The sequence below is a fragment of the Eucalyptus grandis genome, chromosome 3 (genome assembly GCF_016545825.1).
Source record: "Eucalyptus grandis isolate ANBG69807.140 chromosome 3, ASM1654582v1, whole genome shotgun sequence".
Classification (NCBI taxonomy): domain Eukaryota; kingdom Viridiplantae; phylum Streptophyta; class Magnoliopsida; order Myrtales; family Myrtaceae; genus Eucalyptus; species Eucalyptus grandis.
In genome coordinates, this window is record NC_052614.1 from 19602100 (window position 1) to 19626923 (window position 24824).

The window sequence follows — 24824 nt, forward strand, 5'->3', positions numbered from 1 at the left end:
CACAATCCCCAATTGACAAACATGCCCGACTCATTTCTCTCTCTACACACATAAATCACACACTAATACACAATGATCCTCTCTCTGTTTTGGGTCAACATAATTAAACTAGTAGTTAATCAAAGGACACATGATTTTCTAGAAGTCGCTTTAGTAAGTATTGAGATTACTACGGAACTAGGTTTTATCTGGTGCATTCTTGACCTTATTGGTAACTATAAAATTCCATTAATAACAAATAATAAAAAGTGGTTGGCGACGTCTTTGGCCTGTCACATACTAATAACTTACGGATAGGTTTTGACAAGGACCGACAATTTCCCCGACGTTACGTATTATTAGTAAACGTTATTTTTTACGCCTTATCAACGTGTCAAAAGTTGTTTCTTATGTATCAAATTACCAAGTTTAATTTGACTGCTTTATAAACATTCGCCATATAATACCAACTAATTTTATTCACTCATCGATTTATTATCTTACTTGATTTTGGAAAGTATGCCCATCTGTTTATATTACGAAAACTACCTAGTTTAGTCTGTCAACATTTATTATTCTGATTTACCAATGTGTTAAAATTAATAACTTTCCCTACAAAATTACCAACCTAAATTTGACTGATATACCAACATCCTTCACAATATAAAGACTTCATCAATTTTTGTTACTTACCAACTTTTATCTTACTTGATTTTAAAAATAGTACCAACATCTATATGTACTTCCAAAATTACCAGTTACGATAATAATCTAACATCATTAATTTTGGTAAACTACCAATATGTTAAATTACTAACTTCTATTCAAAATGACAACATTAATTTGACTCGTGTACTCATATTGGTACATTATGCGAAGGATGTTGCTAAATCCAACATTTGGAGAAAATCGTGTGCTAATCATATGGTTCCAAAGCAAGTTGATTCGTTTGGATATGTCTCCGTGTAAGATTAGGCAGTATAGAACTAATTTAAGATTTTCATATTTTTAAGAAGAATACACCGGTGCAAAGGAAACAGCATCTCTTGCATCCTAAACTTGACGTGATCGTGCCCCTTTGAACCACATTCCTAACAGTTATCTAGAACGATCTGATCCCAAAATAAAATAAAATAAAAATTCTAAATAAGAGCTTGGAGTACCCTCATTTTCTCAAATAAAAATTTGAAGTGGATATTGTTATAAATAAGGGGCCACAGTGCATTCGTTTTATCAAATAAGAATCTGGAGTGAGCCTTATTTCAAAGATGAACATAAAATGACTATATGATTCTCAAATAATGGTCTCAACTCACTAATTGATAAAGGCGATTTCATCTTTTAGTTTTTTTCTTTTTTTCCAAAAACAAACTAACAAAATTATTATTAAAAAAAAAAAAAAACAAAAAAATAGAGGGAAGGCTCCTTCCGGCCTATGGCTACCAACCCATTGCGATGGGGCAACAAAATGATGGTCCAATGGGGTCACCAACATAGGGCAAGGGCCGTGATCCTCACCCACCAAAGGTGAGGCCCTTGCTAGAGGTGGGAGAGGGGGCGATCCTCTCCCAAATTTGGGCAGGGATTGCTTGCCTCGCCTTGGCTTGGGCGAGGGTGCCGGCGAGGGTCACCAACCCTCGTGCTGGCATTGGTTGCCCTCGCCTAGTGCCCCATACCTCACCTCAAGTCTGGGGGTGCTAGGTGAGGGCCGCCGACGCTTAGATGAAGGCTAGCGACCCTTGCCCAGGTAGAGGTAAGGGCGAAGAACCCTTACCCAAATCTAGGAGACAGTTGCCAACCCCTTCCACCTTAAACCCTCACCTCTAGGTGATGGTGACCCTCACCCAAGCGGTGGCGACCTTGCCGGGCAACATCGTTGCCCCACCAATGATGGAGTGACGGCCAGCTGAGACAGGAGGAGCCCTTCCCACCTTTGTCTTTTTTTTAATATTAAGTTTTTTTAAAAAAAAATTGAATCTAATTTACTTTAAATTTAAATTGTGTTTTGACAAAAATACCTTTGGTTGATTGGAATATTTTGCCATTTGATGAGCCTAGGCTCTTATTTGAAATAAAATAACCACTACAGGTTTTTCTTTGAGACCGATATGGCCACTTTAGACCCTCATTAAAATAATGTCCACTTTAGATTCTTATTTTAGAACGTAAGTGCCCTTTGGGTCCTTATTTGAAATTTTTCCAAAAAAATAAGTAAAATTTGAAATAATAAATTATTGATCAATTTTATTTTTCCTGGACTATAGGAGGCGACTAAAAATTATAAGATTCATTATATTCAAATGAGCTCGGACCTCAATTTTGATTTTGGTACATCTTATATGATACTCCCATAATCCAATGATTGTGATAAACAAAGAACTCGCATGAAGCCAATGCGTTCAGTAGTTTTTTTTTTTTCCCACCCATTCTGAGTAGATATAAATTAAATAAGTAATGATCTCCATTTCGTAACAAAAAATAAAGAACTACGATTTTCCATGAGACAACCATTTCGCCGAGAATGTGAATAATAGCTCCACATACGACCACCCAAATGTTTACAAGAATGTATATGCCAATGTATACTGTACAAATTAATTGAATAATTTCTTCAATTTTTGGAACAATGCATCGCGATTTAGACAGTTAAAGTAATGTATCATTATTTCGGTAACCAATAAACATTTAGTCTCGGGTTGGAATCCAAAGAAGATAGTCCCATTCTAGTTGAAAGAAAAACGCACATGCAGTATAGCAATCCACTTTTGACCGTGGCCTATTCCATCTCCTAATCTTTGACGGGAGACTACAAGATTGTATTTGAACGGCAAGCCAAGTCAACGAAAATTTAAACCCAAAAAAGAAAAAAAAAAACAAAAGTCAACGAAGGCTCCATCTGCTTACCTCAGCACAATTGCCATTGTAGATGAGTGGGTTCCCCGTCCTTCTAGATTCGGAGGCCATTATGGTCTTTTCACAAATGGCCCCGATAGATCTTCCTATCACTCCAACATATTTAACCAAAATAAATAACCAACTCATTCAATATTTTACAGCATGAAAACTCAAGATTGCCCCAAATGCTGCATATAATGACACTCCCTATCCTTCTAATGCGACGACATTTAGGGTCAATTTAGTAACCAATCTGCTTCCGAAAACAATGTATATTCAAAAATAATTATTTTTTATTCGGTACCCTGGATGAGTTTTTGAGCTTTTGAAATCATTTGCTAATTGTCCAAAATTTCTATTCCACAAATAAAATACATTTGGTATAACTCTTAAATTTTTTATAGTTTTTTTAACACTTTTGTTACATTTTTTTCTCTTTTTCTTTATTTATTTTTCTTTTTCTTTTTCCTTCCCTCTTCTTCTTCTCTGGCCGATCACTAGCCACCGCAAAGGCCACTAACCAATTGAGCAAAGTCCGGTGACCTCGTCGAGGCCTCACCAAGCCAAGGCGAGGACCTCACCTAGCCGGCCCAAGGCTAGCCTTACCCTAGCCCAACGAGGCCGAGCCTCACGATGGCTAGGCAAGGCTGAGCCTTGCCGGTGGTTGGGCGAGGCTCCGGCAAGGTCGCCAACCATGTAGTCGGTAATGAAGAAGAAGAGAAAAGGAAAGAAAATGAAAAGAAGAAAAGAAAATAGCAAAAAAAAATTGATTTAGCTTGATTCTGAGTTGTTCTTGGAAACAAAGAATTAACTTTTTTTCTATTTCTTGATTATGTTCCAAATCCATTCCCGAAACAAAAAAAAAAACAAAAAAAAAAAACAAAAAAATTAATGAATAGATTTATGTTCTTTTTTTTTATTTCGAGGAATAAAGTAATAAAATTAAGCAATGTTTAGCACATTACCGAACAAGTTCTTAATTTTACAAATAAAAGATTTCCCAAATTAAAAGATTAAAAAAATACATCCTCCACAAGTGCAAACAAAAAGCAAAAAATGTCCCCAAAAAATGACGAAACACAAATTAGGCCGTGTGATAGAATCCTCTTCCATGTGGCATCCCGTAAGGCATCGCCATATTCCCAGGAACAGGACCATGATAACCAGGAGGCGGCGGCGGGAGGAGCGACGCCGAGAAAGGGTCCTGCAGGCCGGCCGGTCGGACCGTCCTGTCAGGAGCCGGCAAGGCCAGGACCCGGCTCTCGGCCTTGCCTGGGCCTACCTGCGAGGCCACGCTGCTGCTTGCGCTGCCTCCAATTAATTGGTCGGCACTCATGTGCTGCCTCACGGCCCCTCGGTCGTACATACTGCTCAAGGGCAAGGGATCGAATCCGCCCGCCATGTCGGCTTTTTGCTTCGCTAGGTTGCTAGCCGTTTCGACTAGGAGGAGTTCCCAATCAGCTTTGGTATCGTCCGCTGCCGGCGTGTCCCATGCCAAATTAGCCTCGGACTGTCCGGTCCATGCGAATGGTTCCCATGACCCGTTAGCGGTTGCATTTGGTGCGCCCGAGAACAAGGCCACAGCCAACTTGTCGCCCTGTTCGTCGGCTGAAACGCCAAAGTCTCTTAGATCAATCAGTTCTGCGGCGTGCTGAGGTTGTGGCTCGGGTTGTGGCTCGATCAGAGGCGCCGGGCCCGTGTGATTCTCCAGAGCAGGAAGCGCTCTTATCTCGTTCATATTGGGTTTGGACCGCTCCTCAACTGGCTGATCGAGATTCGTTCCCTCGATTTGCTCGGGGCTATTCTTGCTCGGCCAATTCCGGTTCATCTCCTTCATCTGCCCTTGAAGAGTTCTCAGGACATCATCAGTAAGTCTCTGCACTTCAGGAAACTCGGACATTCGGGCGATCCTTGCGTCCCTGCACCAATTGTGGAGCCCCACGAGCTCATCGATCAGCTTCGCCGAGCTGACATAAGTATCGAAAGCCTTGAGGCATTCTCCATATTCCATCTGGGCAAATCGCTCTTGCAACACCTCCAAGGCCTCACTGATCTCGCCGTACAGCCCAAAGCTCTCCTTCAATACCAGGTAGAGCGCAACGAGCACCAATCGACTAGTTTTGGCTGCTCCGGCTGGCCTGCAAGCCAAAACCCGGTTGAGAATTCTCAGTTGGTGATTCAACCTGACCGAAACTCTCTCGGGTCTCATTTCTTTGATCGATTTGATCTCTTTCTTTGCAGCACTTGACCTCCCGTCACGATCAAATTCATGTCTCTCAGCACAAAACCGCCACCGTCCTGTCTCTTCTCAAATACCGAAAACTCAACCTTCTCCTCGAGATACATAGCGTAGAACTTCACGAAACCCGAATGGTCCCCCGAATTCGAGTGTGCCTCATCCCGGAAGTGTGACATGTTGAGCAGCCGCATCCCGTGGTGAGAAGCAAGGACGATCTCGTCTTCGAAACTGGGATGGCCATCGACCACTATCCGGTGCACGAGCAGGAGGGCCTTGAGGGCCACCATCCAATCACGCGTCTTGCTCAGCCGCCTTGAGATCAAGGTGATACAGGTGTCGAGGTATGCTTTCGAGTGCACGGTGAAGGCAAGGATCTCCCTGATGTGCCTCTCGTCGGCAGGGTCCTCGTCGTGGCTGGTGGCCTTCACCACCAGGATCTCGAGCTCCACTGCCAAGTTGTTCGAGACCTTGGCTATGCCGATGCTTGTCTGGTCCTTGATGGCCCCAATCGCCTTTCGGATGGCACTCGGCACCATCGAAACATGAAGAAGACCTTCTCCAATCGAAGCGTGTCTTCGCTCGAATTTATCAAGAACAAACTATTAAAAAGCTTGAAAGAAAATAGAGAAATTAGAGATGTGCAATGATGGGGACGGAGATGTGAGTATTAAGATGAGGTTGAAGACATGGGATTTCAATGCTTGACAACAAAGCCATGTATATTCGTTGCTTGATATAAACCGAGGTTAATTTACCGATCTCAGTTACTACGATGTTGTCATACCTTGCTTTTGTGGAATTATCTTGATTGTTTGATCGTTGATGTGTTTAGAGCATATTGCATGAGCTTGAATATGCAAGGCCACGTATATTTGTATATCTAGAGATAAAAATGGAAAGATCATGGGAATAGACATTTTAAAATAAAAGAGAAAAAGGCACCAAAACGGGTGCTAGATAGATATTTAGTGTATGGTAGAACGGCCTCTCGAGTTTTACTTGGCCTCTAACTGGCACATATAGGTTAAAGGCGGCTCCAAAAGCAAAAACAAGGTTTCATAATAAATCAAGTCAAACCACGTTGCAATCCATAGGTTTGGAAGAACCTAAGCTAAGTATTGGCGCCGCCTCATAAAAGAAATTGTTTGCACTCGCTTGGCAATCTGTTAACCACCTTGCGAGTTTTGCACCTTGGGAGGGCCACTACACATCTGAGGCTATTATGTGTTGCAAATTGCAAGAATCTGGTCAGTTTGAAAGTCGCTGGCTTATTCAATTGCTTGACTTTTCGAGTTTAAAAGTCTGAAAGAATTAATGCTGCAAACTGCGAGAATCTAGTGGAAGTTCAAGGGCTTGACCGGTTAGAATCTCTGGAAAGGTTCCATATCCCTGGATGCACATCCATTGAGAGATTCACGCTGCGACTTGCTGAAATCTAGTTGAATTTTATGGTCTTTACAAGTTGGATTTATTGGCAAGATTGAAAATCTCTGGGTGCACATCTATTGAAAGTTAAGGGCTTTCCGGTATATAGAGTTCGAGGGAATTGCATGCTGCAAACTGCAAGAATCTAGTTAAAGGTAGATGCCTTGACCGATTGGAATCTTTGGAAAGGTTTAGTATCTCCGGGTGCATGTCCATTGAAAAATCGCTATATCTGTAGATGAACCTGGTTGAAATTTAAGTGCAAAACGTCTTAGGGAATTATATTATGTAATTGATGAACCTGGTTGAAATTTAAGGTCTTGACACACAGGTTGGATGTATTGGCAAAATTTTATAAGTCTGGTTGCACATCAATCGAAAGATTACCAGACCTTTCCAGTTTAAGGACTTCAAGGGAATTTCAAGCGGCAAACTGCAAGAATCTAGCTGAAGTTCGATGCCTTGACCGGTTAGAATCTTTGGAATGGCTTAATATCTGTAGATGCAGGTCCATTGAAAGATTACCAGACATTTCAAGTTCAAAGTATCTGAGGGAATTCAATGCTGTAAATTGCCGGAACCTAGGGGATATTCACGGCCTTGATGGCTTGGCGATTGGTAAGATTGGATTTTCTTGGTTACACATCTATCAAAAGATTACCAGGCCTTTCTAGTTTAAAGAATTAGTGGGCAATTCATGCTGCAAACTGCAAGAGTCTAATTGAAATTTGTGGCCATGATGGGCTGGAATCATTGGTAATACTGAATATTTGTGGTTGCATTTCCCCGGGAACATTACCAGATCTATCGTGCTTAAAAACTCTGATGCGGTTGAACGTCGACCGTTGTGAGAAGCTGCATGACGTTCAAAGCCTAGAAAAATTTTCATCCTGCAAAAGCTTTTGTACTCAAGGATGCAAGTCCTTAGCAAAATTCCCAGATCTGTCAAATTTAAAGATTTTAAGGAATTTGATAGTGACAAATTATTGGGAACTTTAAGATGTCCCAAAGATCAAATTATCGAGTTACCTAGAAAGTATAGAATTTTACAATGCTTGTCAATTGAGACGACCAGATTTGTCAGGGCATAAGAGCTTGCAGTATTTGATTGCACTAGACTATGACAAACTAATTGAGCCTCGAGGGCTTGGAGACTTGGAGCTTGTACAAGCTTAAGACATTTCGAGATGCAAGTCACTAAAAGCAGCGCCTGAATTGTTTGGAGATTTCGTCAGGATGTTCATGAGATCATACTGTGGTGACAGTTCAATTTTGAGACGATTTATGTCCCTTACCTAGGAAAAATCTCAGTGTTGATTAAGGCAGGAGTGAAGCTGGCAATCCTGGTGAATCATCTGTGAGTGATTCATCTTCGCACATTATGGAGTGATTTGTTTTTCTTGGTTGGAAATCTTTCTCGTCATTTTTCATCCATTATGATTCTTCATCCTCCACTTGATATGGAGAACCGGACTTTTGGATTAATTATCTTTTTGCAAGTTGGGTATTTGACGATTGTCGTGCTTGCTCACTGGTCATCTATAACGTGTATATTTTGCTTACAGGGTCCGTTTGATTCTCATAATGCCAGGCATACTGGTTTATACGCGACAATGATACTGTGGAGACTATAAGATGTTGAAAGAGCAAGTGGCTCTTTAAGAATATCCCCATAACGTGACATCACATAAAGTAAGTTTGCCCTAGTTGAAGTACACAAGGAAAATGACTGAAAGCCAAGGGGAAAACACCCATTTCTTTGACAGTTATCACAGTTGTCTCAGTTTCTTAAGGTTTTACTTGGTTGCCTTCCCTGATTGGTTGAATTGGTTGTCATTTTTCTGCTATATTTTCACCGCAACTCTCTCTTTGGTCTATCCTTATATGACTGCTCAAAGTAATTCAATGATTAACATGTGGATTACTAAGGAAGCTTCTGGAGGGAAAGTACAAAACCACATAGGCAAAGGAGAGAGAGATCATGCTGCTGGATTTATGGTATTCTCTTTGGTCTATTTGATATGCTGCAAGTGTGCAAGAGTGAGTTCATGGTTTCGTTGTCTTTTTAAATTCCCGTTGAACTGTTTACGCTGTTGATCCTAGCAAGATTTACACCATTTATCCCATTGCCACGCGATTTACTCTTCTGCTCACTAGTTATTTAAATGCTGGGATTCTTTCACTAAGCCAATGAGGATTTTGCTCTGATGATGCTCTGTTTTGACTTTCCAGTATGGAACTTTTTGTCTGCTGCTGCTTTCTAATTTTTTAATATTCCGGTGTTCATGATAGAAGAACTGCAAATGGAGCTGAATTTCACAATTTGGGAGGAGAACCATATATGCATTCCAAAGAAACTTCAGAACCATCACAAATCTGAGCATTGTTATCTGTATGAATCATGCTGGAGTTGTGAGAAGAATCCTTTTAACCAAGTTTTTCACGTCACGATGAGTAGCAACGTCTGACAATTATCAGTGGTCCACCTGTATCTAGTAGAAATAGCGATCCTCGTGTGTTGTAAATTAACATAATAAGCTTATGTCAATGGACATGAACAGGACTAGCAGTGTACCATGAGAGGTGAAGTATCACTTCCAGGTGGTAGCAGAAACGTGGTGGCACCGGTGGTTGGGGCTGGTAGTGACAGGGATCCCGCTGGACCAACGGCGGGGCAGTGACTGCTAATTTTTGGCCCTGAGAGCAATGCTCACTGTTAGCAAAGGCGTAGACTAAATAGAACTGCCAGTGCCATCAAGGGAAAAGGTGGCTGGCCCGTCGGTCAGGTAATGAATGGAGAAGCGGAAATGCAGTTGTCATTGTCACCCTTTGAAATGTTCCTGGCGTCGTGTGACCCTGTGTTGAAGTTGAACACTGCAAAAATAATGTAAGATCGTAGGCATTAAAGATGGAAAGCCGAAGATTGACCTTTTGGCCACGGAAGCTCAAGATTGATTGCACAAATACGCAACAGAGAATGGACTGGTCTGGAGCAAGGTGCTTATAAAAATACGATAAAATCAAGTATTTGATTCTTACTTCAAAAGTGCGAAACTGTATAAGAGCGTTTCAAGTTGATTTCAATTCAACTAATGGTCATGACTCGTGTACATGATGTTAATTGTCTGGCCCAAAAAAGTGTTTGATTCCACTTCCTGAAAAATCAGGGCAAAAAGTAAAATCAAATTAACAGACAAAATTTAAACACACCGTAAAACCTTTCATCTTGGCTTGTGTTATAATTTCCGGTCAAGGTCACCCCTAAGACCTCCATGCTTTCTTTTATTTGTCTGAGGTGCTGCATCCAACCAAGAACATTGACCAGAAGTTAGCATTAACAAAGAAGAGAAATAATTATTTCCTTTTTAATCCCAAAGTACATAAGTTTTTGCCTTTTCCTTCTTCTTTTTCTTATCTTCGTTTCATTCTTTTGTAATTCTACTTAAAGAAAGATTTATCTTTCATAATCTCATAAGCATAGAATTCTACTTCTGTTCTTCTAAATTCTAGGCTAATCCATTAATATATCTATATGAGTTCCTATTCTTTTCTTTCTTCGATTTATTTGGTTGCTGATCTTCTGAAAAACACTTTCCAATGAAATCCATATTTGGATAATACATTCTATTTTTCTAAAGATATATTTATTGTATGAAAACCAAATTTAGGATAAGAAAACGGAACACTATGTTATTATTGTCAAGTGATCTAAGTGATTTATTAGGCATTTTAACTTAGTGCACCGTATCCAAAAGCTGCCAATGTTCGTATTTTTTATTTGTCATGATCCATCTAAAATAATATAAAAAAATTCAAATAATAACCCAAAGTAAAGACTTTTTCTTAAAAGTGAGGGCATTTCATATGCGAGCCTTTTTTGGTTCTTTTTTCTTTCTTTGATTTCTCACTCCGTCGTGAGAGGTTATCTTATCTTCGGTTCATCTTTCCTCCACCTCTTAGTTCCATCCATTCCTCTTCCACCAGACAAGACCTTATATGAGACTTACTTAAGCACTTTAGTCTCTTATTTGAGATAAGTATACCTTAGATCATATTTTAAGAAAATTGCTTCAAATTAGGCCCTTATTTGAAATTTTTTATAATAATTTTTGTATAGTTTCATTTTTTTTATTATTTTATCTAAATACAGACATCTGCGCGATCCCCAAGTGACAGACAAGCCATTCTCATTTTTCTCTCTCTACACACATAGATCACACGCTTGCACAGAATGATACTATCTCTATGTTGGGTCAACAAAATTAAACTAGTAGTTGATCAAAGGAAACATGATTTTCTAAAAGTCACCTTAGTAAGTATTGAGTTTACGACCTTGCATATTGCTACCATTCCCGATTCCGTGCGGGTAAATACGGAACTAAGTTTTATCGGGTACACTCTTGACGTCATTGGTTACTATCAAATCCCGTTAATTTGAAAAAAAAAAAAAAAAAAAAAAAAAGTGGCTGGCAAGTTGTTTGGCCTGTCACATGCTAATAACTTACCGGTAGGTTTTGACAAGGACCATCATTTTCCCAACATCACGTATTATTAGTAAACATTCACATTTATGCCTTATCGACTGTTAAAAGTTGTTACGTATGTATCAAATTGCCAACTTTAATCTGACTGTCTTATAGGCATTCGCTACATTCATATACCAACTAATTTTATTCACTCACCAGTTTATTATCTTACTTGATTTTGAAAAGTACTCCCATTTGTTTATACTACAGAAATTGCCTGCTGCTTTAATAATCTACCAACATTTATTACTATGACTTACTAATATTTTTTTTTTTAAACTTATGACGTGTTAAAACTAATAGCTTTCATACAAAATTACCAACCTAAATTTGATTGATATACCAACATCCTTCACAATATAAAGGCTTCATCAATTTTTGTTACTTATGAACTTTTGTCTTACTTGATTTTAAAAAAGTACCAACATCTATATATATTACCAAAATTACCATTTATGATAATAATCTAAGATCACTAATTTTGATAAACTACCAATGTGTTAAATTACTAACTCCTATTCATATCGACAACATTAATTTGACTCATGTACTCATATCGGTACATCATGCGAAGGATGATGATATATCCAACAATTGGATAAACTCGTTTACTAATCATGTGTTTATAAAGAAATTTGATTCATTTGGATATGTCTCCGTGTAAGGCATTATAGGACTCATTTAAGATTTTATATCTTTTAGAAGAATGCACCAGGGTGCAAAGGAAACAATGCCTTTTGCGTCCTAAACTTGAAGCGATCGTGCTCCTTTGGACCACATTCCTAACAGCTATATAGAACGATCTAATCCCCGGAAAAAAAAAAAAAAAAAAAAAAAAAACAAACAAACAAACAGAGAGATTTTAAAATATTAAATCATGGATCAATAATTTTTCTCGGACTACAGGAAGCGACTAAAAATTATAAGATCATTGGATTGAAATGAGCGCAAACCTATTGATTTTCAAATCCATTCCAATTAGATATAAAATAAATAAATAATGGTCTCCATTTCATATAAAAAAATAAAGAATTACGATTTTCCATGAGACAACTATTTCATCAAGGAAGTGAATAATAGCTCCCCATCCGACCACCCAAATGTTTACGAGAACGTATATGCCAACATATACTGTATAAATTAGTTGAATTATTTGTTTAGTTTTTGGAACAATACATCGTGATTTAGCCGGCTAAAGTGACGTGTCATTATTTCTGAAACCAATAACATTTAGTCGTAGGCTCGAATGAGAAGAAAATAGTATAGTCCATGCTAGCCGAAAGAAAACGCAAATGCAGTGTAGCAATCCACCTTTGACCGTTGCCTATTCCGTCTCCTAATCTTTGATAGGGAGACTAGAAAATTATTTTTCCGGCAAACCAAGTCAACGAAGTCTTGGACCACCCAAAAAAAAAAAGTCAACCAAGTCTCCATCTGCTCACCACAGCGCAATTGCCATCATAGGCGAGTGGGATCCCCCCCTTCTAGAATCGGAGGTCATTGCGGTCTTTTCACAAAAAGCCCCCGATCGATCTTTCTATAACTCCAACACATTTAATCTAAATAACTAATTAACTCATCCAATATATTACAACACGAAAACTCAAGATTACACGAATGCTGCATACATTACATTACACTCCCTTCATTCCGATGCAATGACACTTAATTTCACAAGAAAAACTTTCCCTTTAAAAGATACAAAAGAAGATCCTCCGCAAGTGTAAACGAAGAAACGAAAATTGTCAAAAAAAATTGATAAAACGCAAATTAGGCCGTGTAATAGGGTCCTCTCCTTGTGGCATCTCGTAAGGCATTGCCATATTCCCAGGAACAGGACCATAGTAACCAGAAGGTCCAGAACCCATCTGATGCCCTTGCCACACCTGCTGCTCCTGCACCAGCAGGTGCTGCTTCCTCTCCACGTCCGCCATCTGCACGTACGGGGCAGCGGCTGCGGGAGCGACACCGAGAACAGGTCCTGCTGGCCCATGGGTTGGACTGTCCCGTCGGGGGCCGGCAAGGCCAGGACCCGGCTCTCGGCCTTGCCAGGGGCTACCTGTGTGACCACGCTGCTTGCTCTGCCTCCACTTGATTGGTCGCCGCTCATGTGCTGCCTCACAGCCCCTTCGTCGTACATGCCGTTCCAGAGCAAGGAGTCGAATCCGCCTGCCATGTCGGCTTTTTGCTTCGCTAGGTTGCTAGCTGTTTCGACAAGGAGGAGTTCCCAGTCGGCTTTGGTATCGTCCGCTGCCGGCATGTCCCATGCCGAATTAGCCTCGGGCTGTCCGTCCCATGCGAACGCTTCCCATGACCCGTTAGCGGCTTGCATTTGGTGCGCCCAAGAACAAGGCCACAGCCAACTTGTTGCCCTGTTCATCGGCTGAAACGCCATCATCTCTTAGATCAATCAGTTCTGCGACATGCTGAGGCTGTGGCTCGGGTTGTGGCTCGACCAGAGGCGCCACGCCCATGTGATTCTCCGGAGCAGGAAGCGCTCTTATCTCGTTCATGTTGGGTTCGGACCGCTCCTCGACCAGCGGATCAATATTCGTTCCCCCAATTCTCTCGGGGCTATTCTCGTTCGGCCCATTCTGTTTCGTCTCCTTCAGCTGCCCTTCAAGAGTTCCCAGGATTTCATCAGTAACTCTCTGCACTTCAGGAAACTCGGACATCCGGGCGATCCCCGCGTCCCTGCACCAATTGTAGTGCCCCACGAGCTCATCGATCAGCTTCGCTGCGCCGACATAAGTATTGAAAGCCTTGAGGCATTCTCCATATTCCATCTGGGCAAACCGCTCTTGCAACACCTCCAAGGCCTCACTGATCTCGCCGTACAGCCCGAAGCTCTCCTTCAACACCAGGTAGAGCGCCATGAGCACCAACCGACTAGTCTTGGCCGCTCCAGCCGGCCTGCAAGCCAAAACCCGGTCGAGAATTCTCAGTTGGTGATACAACCTGGCCGACACTCTCTCGGGCCTCATTTCTTTGATCGATTTGATCTCTTGCTTCGCAGAACTTAACCTTTTGTCTGTATCAAATTCATGTCCCTCTTCATATTTACCCTCAGCGCCAACATCGCCACCGTCCTGTCTCTTCTCAAACACCGAAAACTCGACCTTCTCCTCGAGATACATCGCGTAGAACCTCACGAAGCCCGAATGGTCTCCTGAATTCGAGTGTGCCTCGTCCCGGAAGTGCGACATGTTGAGCAGCCGCATCCCCCGGCGAGAAGCGAAGACAATCTCGTCTTCAAAACTGGGATGGCCGTCGACCACTATCCGGTGTATGAGCAGGAGAGCCTTGAGGGCCACCATCCAATCGCGAGTCTTGCTCAGCCGCCTCGAGATCAAGACGAGGCAGGTGTCGAGGTATGCTTTGGAGTGCGCAGTGAAGGCGAGGATCTCCCTGATGTGCCTCTCGTCGGCGGGGTCCTCGTCGTGGCTGGTGGCCTTCACCACCAGGATCTCGAGCTGCACCGCCAAGTTGTTCGAGACCTTGGCTAAGCCGATGCTCGTCTGGTCCTTGACGGCCCCGATCGCCTTTCGGATGGTACTTGGCGCCATCAAAACACGAAGACCAACTACTCCGACCGAAGCGCCTCTTCGCTCGAATTTCTCAAGAACAAAACTATCAAAAAGCTTGAAGAAAATGGAGAAATTAGAGATGTGGAACGATGAGGGAGGAGATGTGAGGATTGAGATGAGGTTGAAGACATCGTAGGTTTTCAAGGTCTATATGTCAAAGGTCGAAGTTGAGATAACGTGTTTGGGGTGGAAGTTCAAAAGGAGGGAACCGCGTCATTAATGGGCTTGTATCTGGCTTCTAGAAGAGGAATACGCTGTTTTCTTCCCAATTTGTTTTTTGGCAAGCATGTTAATTGGACAGCATATATTAAATTAAATAGTTTTATAATGTATCAACAGCACCTGTTAGTTGACCAAGAAAGTTCTTTTCTTTTCTGTGATGTGATTAATTCATGAGGGCCTAGACTTTTAGTGGTCTTACGTTCACATATTTCAAAACTAGCACCAAAGGATGGGGAAAGGAGAAAGCCATGCTATATACCCCTCTAGCATGATCCTAAACCTTCAGCCACCCTAAAAGCTATTGCCCTCCGGCCACCACCTCGCCTATATTGGTGTCGTGCATAGCCTATGGTTTATAGATCATGTAGATCAGATCGTTTGGATCGTTAATCATGTGGGTGTCATCATCGACTTACCCGATCTTTCTCTAAAGCAAAATCAAGGTCATCGGCCTTTGGAGGGATGGAGGGAGAGAAAAGAGAGTAATGATAAGCAAATGGAAAGGTTGTATGGTCTTCTTGAATTGAGAAGCTCTCAATTTGCCGAGAGCAATCTTTTTTAATTATATAATCGTTCCTTTTTTTTTCTCTTTTCCTCAATGGATTTTGTCCTCCTGGAAAAAAGAAAGAAAGCAAGGAGAAAAAATTTGTGATTGGCAATGTGACACGGCTTTATGGTGCAAGAATGTTTTGTGAAGCTGTAACTCTTGGGAAAAAGGTCAGTTCTTATGCATAAAGAGAAAGTCAAACTTAGACTGCCCGCTTCAAAACTAGCCTTGAAGACTAACTTGTCCTAATTTGACGTGCTGCTTGGAAACTAAACCAGAATTTCCAAGAAAAGTTTCAGCATTCTCTTCTTTTGTTTATTCTCTCTCTCAATAGTGCATGTTTCCATTGAGGAGTTCATTTTTTTCTCAGAATTTTCGTTAGGTCTTCACATAATCTGATCTTTACAAAGAAAGAAAGAGATTGCAAAAAAACAGTGAAAATTTTAGTCTTCACATAATCAGAATTTTTTCTCAGCTTGAAAATGCTCAACATTCTAGCAGTAATAACTTCACATGAGTCCGAACCTTTTCTCATGGCGCAATCTAGTATTCCTATATTAAATTAAATGTCTCAACTTTTGCTATATGGTTTGATATTAAGATTTTTCTATCAGATAACTTGATTTTTGCTGAAGTCGGTGTTTTGATTAGGTGAATGTAATGACATAGATAGTCTCCTTATTCTTCCAATGAAATACATAAGAAGAAAAACTCCTCTTGCTCCTCGCCACTTCCTCTCAGCATCGTTCTCGCCAAAGATGTCGACCCTCGTGCCTTGCCACCAACCTCGAAACTGGCGATAGCAGTGTGGCTACAGATGGTGGCCGCTGAGTGTGGTTGCCGTTGGCAGTGGCAATGGCAGCAGGCGAAGGAAGGAGGAAGAAGAAAAACAAGAAGGAAAGGAAAAAGAGAAAAAGCAAGGAAAGGGACATTTTCTTTTGTGTTGGGTTGGAAAATAGATAATGACTTAACTTTCCACGTCGTTGTTCACACCTAAATTAGATGGTTGGCATCGGCAAAATTACATGACATCACCTAAATCAGATGGTCGACATCAACAAATTCATACGACATCACGCGGAAGTCTAACATCAAGACACATTTTGATAGTGGAGATGCTTACATGATCAAAAACAAAATTTAGTTATTTTGGTGCAAATAATAACCATTTGATTCTAGAAATCAATTTCTATTCCCCATATAAGTTTTTGAGGCAAAATAGGATACAAAATTTCTATTCGCATTTAATTGATAACAACATAAAATTTTTCCTTTCCGAGAGGCAAAGGGCGAAAGACTGGTGGGCTAGAGGCAGGTGATTGGTTGGTGGTGAGCAACAGTAGGGTGGGTCAACGACACTTGACCAATGGTGGACAATGGGCGGTGAGCGTGGGCAATGTTAAAAGTGAGTGATAACAAGAGTTTTGTATTTCTCAATTTTGTTTTAGAAGTAAAAAAAAAAATTACTTCTAATTTCTACTCCAAATCTATTTTTTGGAGTAAAAATTTGTTCCATAAATAAAAAAAATTAAATGATATTACCAAATGGATTTTGTTCCAAGCTTGTTCCCGAAAATAGAAAAATAATAAAACAGAAAAATAGAGTAATTATCGGTGCGCTCTAGATCACATAAGGAGGAAAAGTTTGGGTTCTCATGATGTCAATGTTCTTAACTTTGACCTTTTGAGTATGTTTAATACAACTTTTCTATAGTTGCTACTATTATGTAAAGCTATATTGTACGTTTGGTAAAAATTGCTCAAAATTGCAGCATCCTCAAACTTAATCAATTTATAGTAGTTTTTAGAAGTTGTCTCACCCACTTGACTTATGCAGACTCGAGAGAACGGGCGGGCTTAGATAATAACCTTACGTCAAAAAATCCCGGCCTGCCCAACCTTCGCCTAAGCCGTGCCCCAACATTTCTATATATAATTCATTTTATTGGCGAGCTTGAGCAACACGTTAGTCCTGATGTTTGGGCTTGGCCCAAAACAGGCCCGCATATTAATCACCTGTAATAGCAATTTTTATGCCAAACGGACGCCCGACTGCCTTTGCATTTCAGTTTTAGAATATCTAGGAGTATTTTAGCTTTTTTAGTCATGTTTTGTTTGTTAGACAAAGCAAAAGAAATAGAATCCACGACTAGGTCAGTTTAAGTTTTTGTCATTTTTTGCTTTCTCAATGTCCATAGAATTCATTACCAATATTAATCCGGATGCATCATCATTTTAATAATAAATGAGAATGAGCTGATTACAAAATTATTTCATTCATAAGCAATCACATAACATACTTCCTACTATAATTCACATAACTCTTTTTGGTACCAACAAAGACGGGTAACAATTTGCATATTATAAATTTAAATTTAATTTTTTCAGCTATTTCGAACACCCAAAATGAATAAAAAAATGTCTATTGTGTAAATCTCAACTCAACAAGCAATACCCAATTCTTTTTAAATTTCTCCTAAATAATTATTGAAATTAAGTTAGTTGCATTAGACAATCAATTATTCATTTTGCACCAATTATTATTTTATTTTTTTTGGGTGGAAAGTGGCAACCTTTATAATTCCTGAAAGAAGGCGTGCCCAATCCCCCTCTCGGTTCCCGCGAGTTTCTTCTCACTGCTCCGCAGTCCTGCAATCTTCTCCAACTCGGGCGATTCAACTCAGCCCGGCGATCGCGGCAAGCCCGAAGGGGGAAAGATGTTTTTCCTCCGGGTCCACTCGGTGGACACCGACCACCCCCTCGCCACCGACTACGGCGGCTTCTCCTCCTCCTCGCCGCCGCCGCCGGGGAGCCCTAGGTTCACCGAGCGGAGGGGCATGGTCCACCTGTTCCGGACGCTGTCGCACGCGCCCCTCTCGAGCCCCGGCGCCCGCTCCACCACCCTCTTCGTCGTCGCCGTCCCCAATTACTTCTCCCCCGACGACTTCATCCGGTTCTCCGGCCCCCGGATCGACGACGTCTCCGAGCTCCGGTTCATCAGGTAATGCTTCGATCGTTTCTGTTTTCTCTCCTCCTCTTCTTCGGGACTTCGGACCGGTTTTTTCAGTTGGTGAGATGAATTGGGTAAGCGAAAGAGAGAATTCGAGGAATTAGAATTCGCTGATGAAAATCTAAGAGATGGACTTGATTACTCAAAATTTGCTCATGATCATGACTTAGGGGGTGTCCGATGATGAAAGTTCAATTTTTTGGAAGCATTCCGACGGTGGAACTGGGTTTTCCGATCTGGGTTCTTTTTTAAATGCTTTTTAATGGTTTTAGTGATCGTTGTGTTGCGAATTGTGCGTTTGATGTAGGAATGATGGGATGGAAGATAGGTACAGCGTGCTGATCGAGCTTACCGATCAAAAGGCTGCTGATGGTTTCTATTGCACCTTCAATGGCAAGAATTTCTCGCCTGCTGAGGTATTTGCAATTTTTGCACCTGTTGTTTGCTGTGAGATCACATAGTCAATTTCTGTTTCACTTTTAATACTCGTCTTCTGGACATTCAGGCTGAGGTATGCCATATTCTATTTCTGCACGAAGTGGACTATACGGAATCAGCTGATGTAGCTAGCACGCCCCCATCGGGCTTTACGGAGCTACCCTCTTGTCCAGTTTGTCTTGGTAAGCCATGCTAGTACCCCCTCGCTGATTATATTTCCCTTGCAGTGAGTTGAATTTCTCAAAAGTTGTTCACAGTTGCTAATTCTTTTTTTTTTTTTTTTTTTTTTAATGTCAGAGAGATTGGACCCAGATACCAGTGGAATTTTGAGTACACATTGTGACCATTCCTTTCATTGCTCGTGTGGTACAAAATGGACTTACTTGTCTTGTCAGGTTAGGCATTCTTCTGCTGATACAGATTAGATGAATTTAGACTGTAATTTCACAGCTACTGCCACTATCTTTCTGTTGATCTGCTGACTGTGGATTAGTTGTTGCTTTTTGATAATTAATATTAGCTATAGCAATTGCGGCAGTATTGTTTTTATCCTGAACTTTCACGTTTTTTCTAATCAAGTCCCTTGTACTTTTAATTTGTTAAATAAAGTCTTTCTACTTTTACAAATTTTCTAATCAAACCAAATCAGGCCAAATTCAGCTGGTGTGACCATCAGATGTCTCTGTTGTGGGACGTGGATGTCCATTGTTTTATCCATGTTGCACTTTGAGGTCGTCTACATTGGCTAAATTTTTCCAGACATGTCCATGTGGGCATCTGCATATTTTATCGGCATCATATGTCGTCATCGTCGAACAGCCACTTCAGTTAAATTTGGTCATATTTAGTGTCGGAAAGACTTGATTGGAAAGTTTGTTAAAATAGAAGGACTTGATTAGGCAAATTAAAAGTATGGAGACATCATTAGAAATAGCGTGAAAAGTATATGAATGAACAGTAGAATTTTCCTTTACTTTATTGTGCTTCCTAAGTTCAGGATTTCTTTTAAATTATCATGACATTTATTTGGAGATTTGGAATAGGTGAATGTTGTGGCTTCTTGGAGTTATTTTTTGTTGATTATCATATTCTGACACAAGAATCTTTTCAATGTCTCATCACGTGTATTTGATCTGATGGTCCTGTCACTCCTGTATCCAATTTCTTGTGAGTCAAAGAGTGACAGAAGTAATAGCAGTGGCCAAGCATACACAATAAGTTATGTGTGTACTCACAAGTACAGGGTGATCATACTGATGTCAAAATTCTGATCTTTGACCTCAAACATATCCTGTCTTGAAACTAAGATGTTACATGGTCATATTTTACATTTCAAGTGATGTTCTAGTATGCTCTGTCCATGTGAATTTGTAGCAAAAAAGTACCTTTGAACTCATGTAATATCAAAAGGTGAAAAAGTGCCATATAGGAGATATATCAATGGACATGTGCATACTGACTTTTGCTTGATTCGTCAATCTTTATGGTTAAAATAAGTCAACATGATGTTCCCCCATGCTGGTGATGTCCCAAGGGTCTTACTTTGATTTTATTGCAAGGTCCAATTACATTGCTAAAGATGTCAATTAGGGCATATATCTTGTTTTGATTGCAAGAAATTACCTTTATCGGAAATGTAGTTTCATTTTGCAACATCATCAGGGATGCCCCTCTGTTAACTGATTGTGAAGAAGATCTGTTTCTGTCCTTTATCAGGTTTGCCGACTATGCCAACAGCAAGATGAGGTGCCATCCTGCTTTATTTGTGGAACAATGGAAAATCTTTGGGTTTGTCTGATATGTGGTTTTGTTGGATGTGGAAGGTGATAGATCCAGTCATGATGTGCTGGAATTTTCGCTCACTCTATATGTTTAGTGATTGGATAGGCTGTCTTCATTATAGCTTTTCTTTTCTGGCTTTGTAGATACAAAGATAAGCACGCAATCAGCCATTGGAAAAATACGCAACATTGCTATTCTCTAGATTTAAGAACACAGCAAATTTGGGATTATGTTGGGGACACTTACGTTCACCGGCTTAATCAATCAAAAGCTGACGGCAAGCTTTTGGAGATGAATTCATACTGTGAATCACTTGAAGGAGATTGTGGTAGCTGTGGTTGTAGCGAGGATTCTGAAATTAGTGGGGCGCTCTTCAGCAGCAAAATTGAAGCAGTAAGTTCATGTGTCCTCTTATTTGTGTGCTGTGAATATCTTTGTTTTCTGGTTCTCTTTTCCCTGCAAAGATTTGGAGTTTGGACTCAGTTAAGTGAGATGTTTGAAGTTTTGAGTGCATGATGCTTTTACTGTTATAGGCACTGACAGATGATAATGAAAGATTCAGTTTCTGGTTTTGTGTTTCACATGTTCATTTTGTTGGCCAAATGTCACATGTTCATTATTGGGCCTGCAAAATGTATATTACCTCCATTGTAACTATCAGATTTTCTTCATTTACTCTGACACTGTAGCTTTACTTTTTTGTAGATTCACGCCGACTATATTCATCTAGCTTCAACTCAGCTGGAAGTGCAAAGAAAAGTAAGCATGCATATATGGAGACCATTTCAATTCTCCCTGCTTAACATAGTCTTTTTTACATTTTATTTTTTTGACTGATCAGCCATGGTTATAAGCATTACTTGTGAAGGCTTCCCTCAATTATGTTTTTGCTTTAGGTAATGGTTTTTAAGTACACATATTTTAGGAGAAAACCATAATAGAACATTTGTTTAGTTATTTCAGATTAAAAAATGTTTCTCCATTTTGTTTTTTTTTTTTTTTTTTTTTTTTTAAGTGAATTCATTTAACTCTTGGAACTTTATGGGATTGTCAGAATTGTTGTGAAGAGAAGGAAAGTAATTACGCTCATGTTGTATAATCTCAGCTTCATTTGCTTTTATATGGTATACAACATTTTATACCTGTCAATTTGCATACTGCATGTGTCTAATGAGCTTATATAGGAAGTATAAAAGAATTAGTGGGCTTGCATCAGCTTCAGAGAATTGCAAAACTTCTACTATTCTTCTTTTCTTTTCTTTTTTCTCATTAATATGTCTGTAGGAGAAAATGAATTGAGTTTCCCTAAGGTGCCAGGACTCTTTTTTTATTGACTTGTTGTGATGGAGAGCCTTAGGAGGAACAGTATCAGAATTGAAAACTTGTTACTGTATCGGAAGTCAAATTACAGAAGCCATTAGTTTTTATATCAACTGCCCATGCTACAGTTGGTGATAGTGTTTCATTTCTAACCCATGTTTGTCATTTTTTGTTACATAGATTGCCATCATCCTTAGACTGACTTTAAAGAATACAATTTAAGTCCTTGAATGTGTCATCCCCTATTAATTCTTTTGTCTTTCTCTGTTAGCATTATGAGTCTCTCATGTTAGAAGCCAAAAGTAGAAAAGAAAATTTCAAACTAGAAGCAATTGAGAAAGCTGTGACTTCAAAGATTGAAGACATCCATAGTAAGCTGGGGAAACTTGGTGACGAAAAGAAGGCCGTGGCAGAGGTAAGGGTTTAGTCTTCTCTGTTTTGCCTTGTGCGATTTTGGATGTTTAAAGCTTGAGAGGAGGGCTGACCTGAAGCCATGGCTGATTGTTGTTTTGCTCATTTTTCACATGCCTCATTTTAAATATTACAATCTTGGACATAACAGTAACAGATGTCGCTTCTTGTGGTTGCAGCTTAATCAAACTCTCATCAAGAACCAAGATATGATGCGGAGAAAGGTTAAGGAAATTGAAGAGAGGTATTTTTCCTTGCTGATTTCTCTAGATAAATAATCCCATAGCATCCATAGTCTCATAAAACCTAATTAGTAAAATGAAGCAGCATTGTAGTCATGGTTCATGTAAGGGAGGTTGGTCATGAGAGAGAAAGTGGAAACGGACATTCAACAAGATGAGAAAAAAGTGAGAATGGTATCATTAAGAGGAAGTGTTCGCATTGCATGGACTTTTAGAGGTGAGGTAAAAAAGGTGAAAGTTGGAAGAAGGAAGAGGAAATACAGCTTTTAATTCAACTATGTGAATAGTGACTATAAGTGACTTGTAACACATAATTAATGGCAAATGAACGAAAGTCATTTTATGCTGAGTAAGAATTTATCAAATAGTTAATATATTTTCCTTTCACCATACTTGGGAAGGATAATTAAGTTTAAGTTAATCATTAATTGGAGGATGTGGCTAGAAGATGAAGTAGCTTTTGGTATTTTTTATTGAAGTTCTTCTAAAAAGTGGCAGATCGAACAAACTCTAATAAGAGAAAAGAGACAAAAAGGGGAAAAGGGGAAAGGAGAGTATGCACCACGTATGGAGAAAGTTCCATTAGTCAGTGCTCTCCATAATTTTGTTCCTTTGTTTATATATGCTCCATCTCTAATTTTGTTTTCCTCTGAAGTTCTAGCTCTACTGCTTTAGAGGTTGAACTTTATTGACAGAAATCAATGTTAAAATCTTCATGGTGGTGGTTCAATTTCAAAGTACATTTTTACACACTAAAGAAATTTGAACATTATTCTGTGATGGTTCGGGACTCAAAATTTAATTGATACAGTTCAACATTGAAATTTTACTAATTCCAATTGAAATTCAAATGGTTGTTTATACTGCGTTATGTTGACATTTCCAACTTCCACAAAATAGAAAATAAAAGGAAAAGAAGATACACTGGGCAGGCTTAAAGCTTATTTGAGCTTCACATGTCAAGCAATGTAGGTGTAGATGCTTTTTAAGTACTGTAATATGCCTACAACATTTTCTTTGTAGAGAGATTCATACAGCCTTTTGAAGTATACTGGTCTTGTCCATCCTCATTGAAGTTATGTGGGCTAGTTTCCTCAATAAGCATTATTATCAATTGTACAGAAACTTTTTCAGTAGATGAGTCCAGTCAGTTAAAGCTGTTGGGAATTTATTCTTCCCTTCTAATTTGACATGAATGAAGGACACATACGCTTCTGTGCATCTGCAGGAAAACTCTGTCACTGAAGTCGAAGGATGAACAAATACTTGACTTAGAAGAACAGGTATATTCTTTTAGCCTTAAAACTGTAATAATTTGTAGGGTTTTGATATGATAGAGTGAAAACTCTGCACGTGCATAGTGGGTTGACAGTAGTATGTCCCTTGTCATCCTTCACAGATTAGAGACCTTAAGGTGTATATCGGAGCCCAGAAAACTCTCGATAAGATGAATGATGAAGATGGCGTCAAGGGAGGAACCCTATTACCAGTGCCTTTGGAGCAGTCAACCCCAGCCAGAAAGAGTAAGAAGCCCAGTCGAAGACGGAAATAAGCAGGTTTCACTTTGTGTGCAGATGCTTGACAAGTAGATGAGAATGGCTTGAATGTGTTTAATTATTTTCACTGTATCGACATTCATTGTAAGGATGAGGAAAACTACTGTCAACAGCACTTCTCAATATCAGGTACTTATTAACATTGTAAATATACACACGGCCAAACGATGAAAATTAAAGAAAGACCTTTCCCAGTTTAGTTGTTATGGTTCCACCTATCAAATCAAAGCATTCTTGAAAGTAATACTTAAACTATGTGACAAAATATACATACATTTATATTTATTCTTTTTGGAACTAAATAACAAGTTTATACACCAACAGGAGATGAAAAGGATATTTTGATTCTGCTAACGGCTCTTTGGTTTTTGATATTGGTATTGCTTCTTCTTTTTCATGATTAAGCACTTCGATTGACATTTTGTTGAATTCCGACTTGTTATAACTCTTATAAATACTTCTTTTACCAAATTGCCTCCCAATGCTATTGGCAATCTCCTTTTATAATTCTTTGCTTGAATGTTTTGAATTAACAATTCTACTCTTATAGAAATTGCTAAATAACTCATTCATATTAAGACTATCTAAAAATATATGAATTATTTTGAAAAGAGTATAAATAATTAATGTTAGGAGTTACTTGGA

General features: G+C 39.6%; 4 protein-coding genes across 4 annotated transcripts; 1 reads left to right on the top strand and 3 right to left on the bottom strand.

Moving 5' to 3' along the window:
* Nucleotides 1–3958: 3958 nt before the first annotated feature.
* LOC120291713 (probable clathrin assembly protein At4g32285) lies at nt 3959–5083 on the bottom strand. The gene has a single exon (XM_039309409.1). It carries the CDS (start codon nt 5081–5083, stop codon nt 3959–3961), a length of 1125 nt encoding a protein of 374 aa, XP_039165343.1.
* LOC104439220 (putative clathrin assembly protein At2g25430) lies at nt 5080–5649 on the bottom strand. The gene has a single exon (XM_010052317.2). It carries the CDS (start codon nt 5647–5649, stop codon nt 5080–5082), a length of 570 nt encoding a protein of 189 aa, XP_010050619.2.
* A 6968-nt stretch (nt 5650–12617) lies between these two features.
* On the bottom strand, nt 12618–14823 carry LOC104436858 (probable clathrin assembly protein At4g32285). Its single transcript, XM_010049708.3, is given in 3 exon segments — nt 12618–13009; nt 13012–13396; nt 13398–14823. Coding segments are annotated over 3 exon segments (1818 nt in total). The 5' UTR covers nt 14631–14823; the 3' UTR covers nt 12618–12809.
* A 3314-nt stretch (nt 14824–18137) lies between these two features.
* Nucleotides 18138–24378, top strand: LOC104436849 (BRAP2 RING ZnF UBP domain-containing protein 1). Its single transcript, XM_010049706.3, has 11 exons — nt 18138–18421; nt 18738–18846; nt 18936–19050; nt 19166–19263; nt 20585–20691; nt 20794–21043; nt 21356–21409; nt 22242–22385; nt 22561–22625; nt 23852–23906; nt 24023–24378. Exons 1-11 carry the CDS (start codon nt 18138–18140, stop codon nt 24173–24175), a joined length of 1434 nt encoding a protein of 477 aa, XP_010048008.2. The 3' UTR covers nt 24176–24378.
* The last annotated feature ends 446 nt before the right edge of the window (nt 24379–24824 follow it).

Excerpts from the sequence above, each read along its gene's own strand:
- LOC120291713 (XM_039309409.1), bottom strand. The coding sequence starts at position 5,083 with ATGAGACCCGAGAGAGTTTCGGTCAGGTTGAATCACCAACTGAGAATT.
- LOC104436849 (XM_010049706.3), top strand. The coding sequence starts at position 18,138 with ATGTTTTTCCTCCGGGTCCACTCGGTGGACACCGACCACCCCCTCGCC. Across the intron at positions 22,386-22,560 it reads AAAAGAAGGCCGTGGCAGAG|CTTAATCAAACTCTCATCAA; the intron begins GTAAGGGTTTAG and ends TTGTGGTTGCAG. Across the intron at positions 22,626-23,851 it reads GTTAAGGAAATTGAAGAGAG|GAAAACTCTGTCACTGAAGT; the intron begins GTATTTTTCCTT and ends GTGCATCTGCAG.
- LOC104439220 (XM_010052317.2), bottom strand. The coding sequence starts at position 5,649 with ATGGTGCCGAGTGCCATCCGAAAGGCGATTGGGGCCATCAAGGACCAG.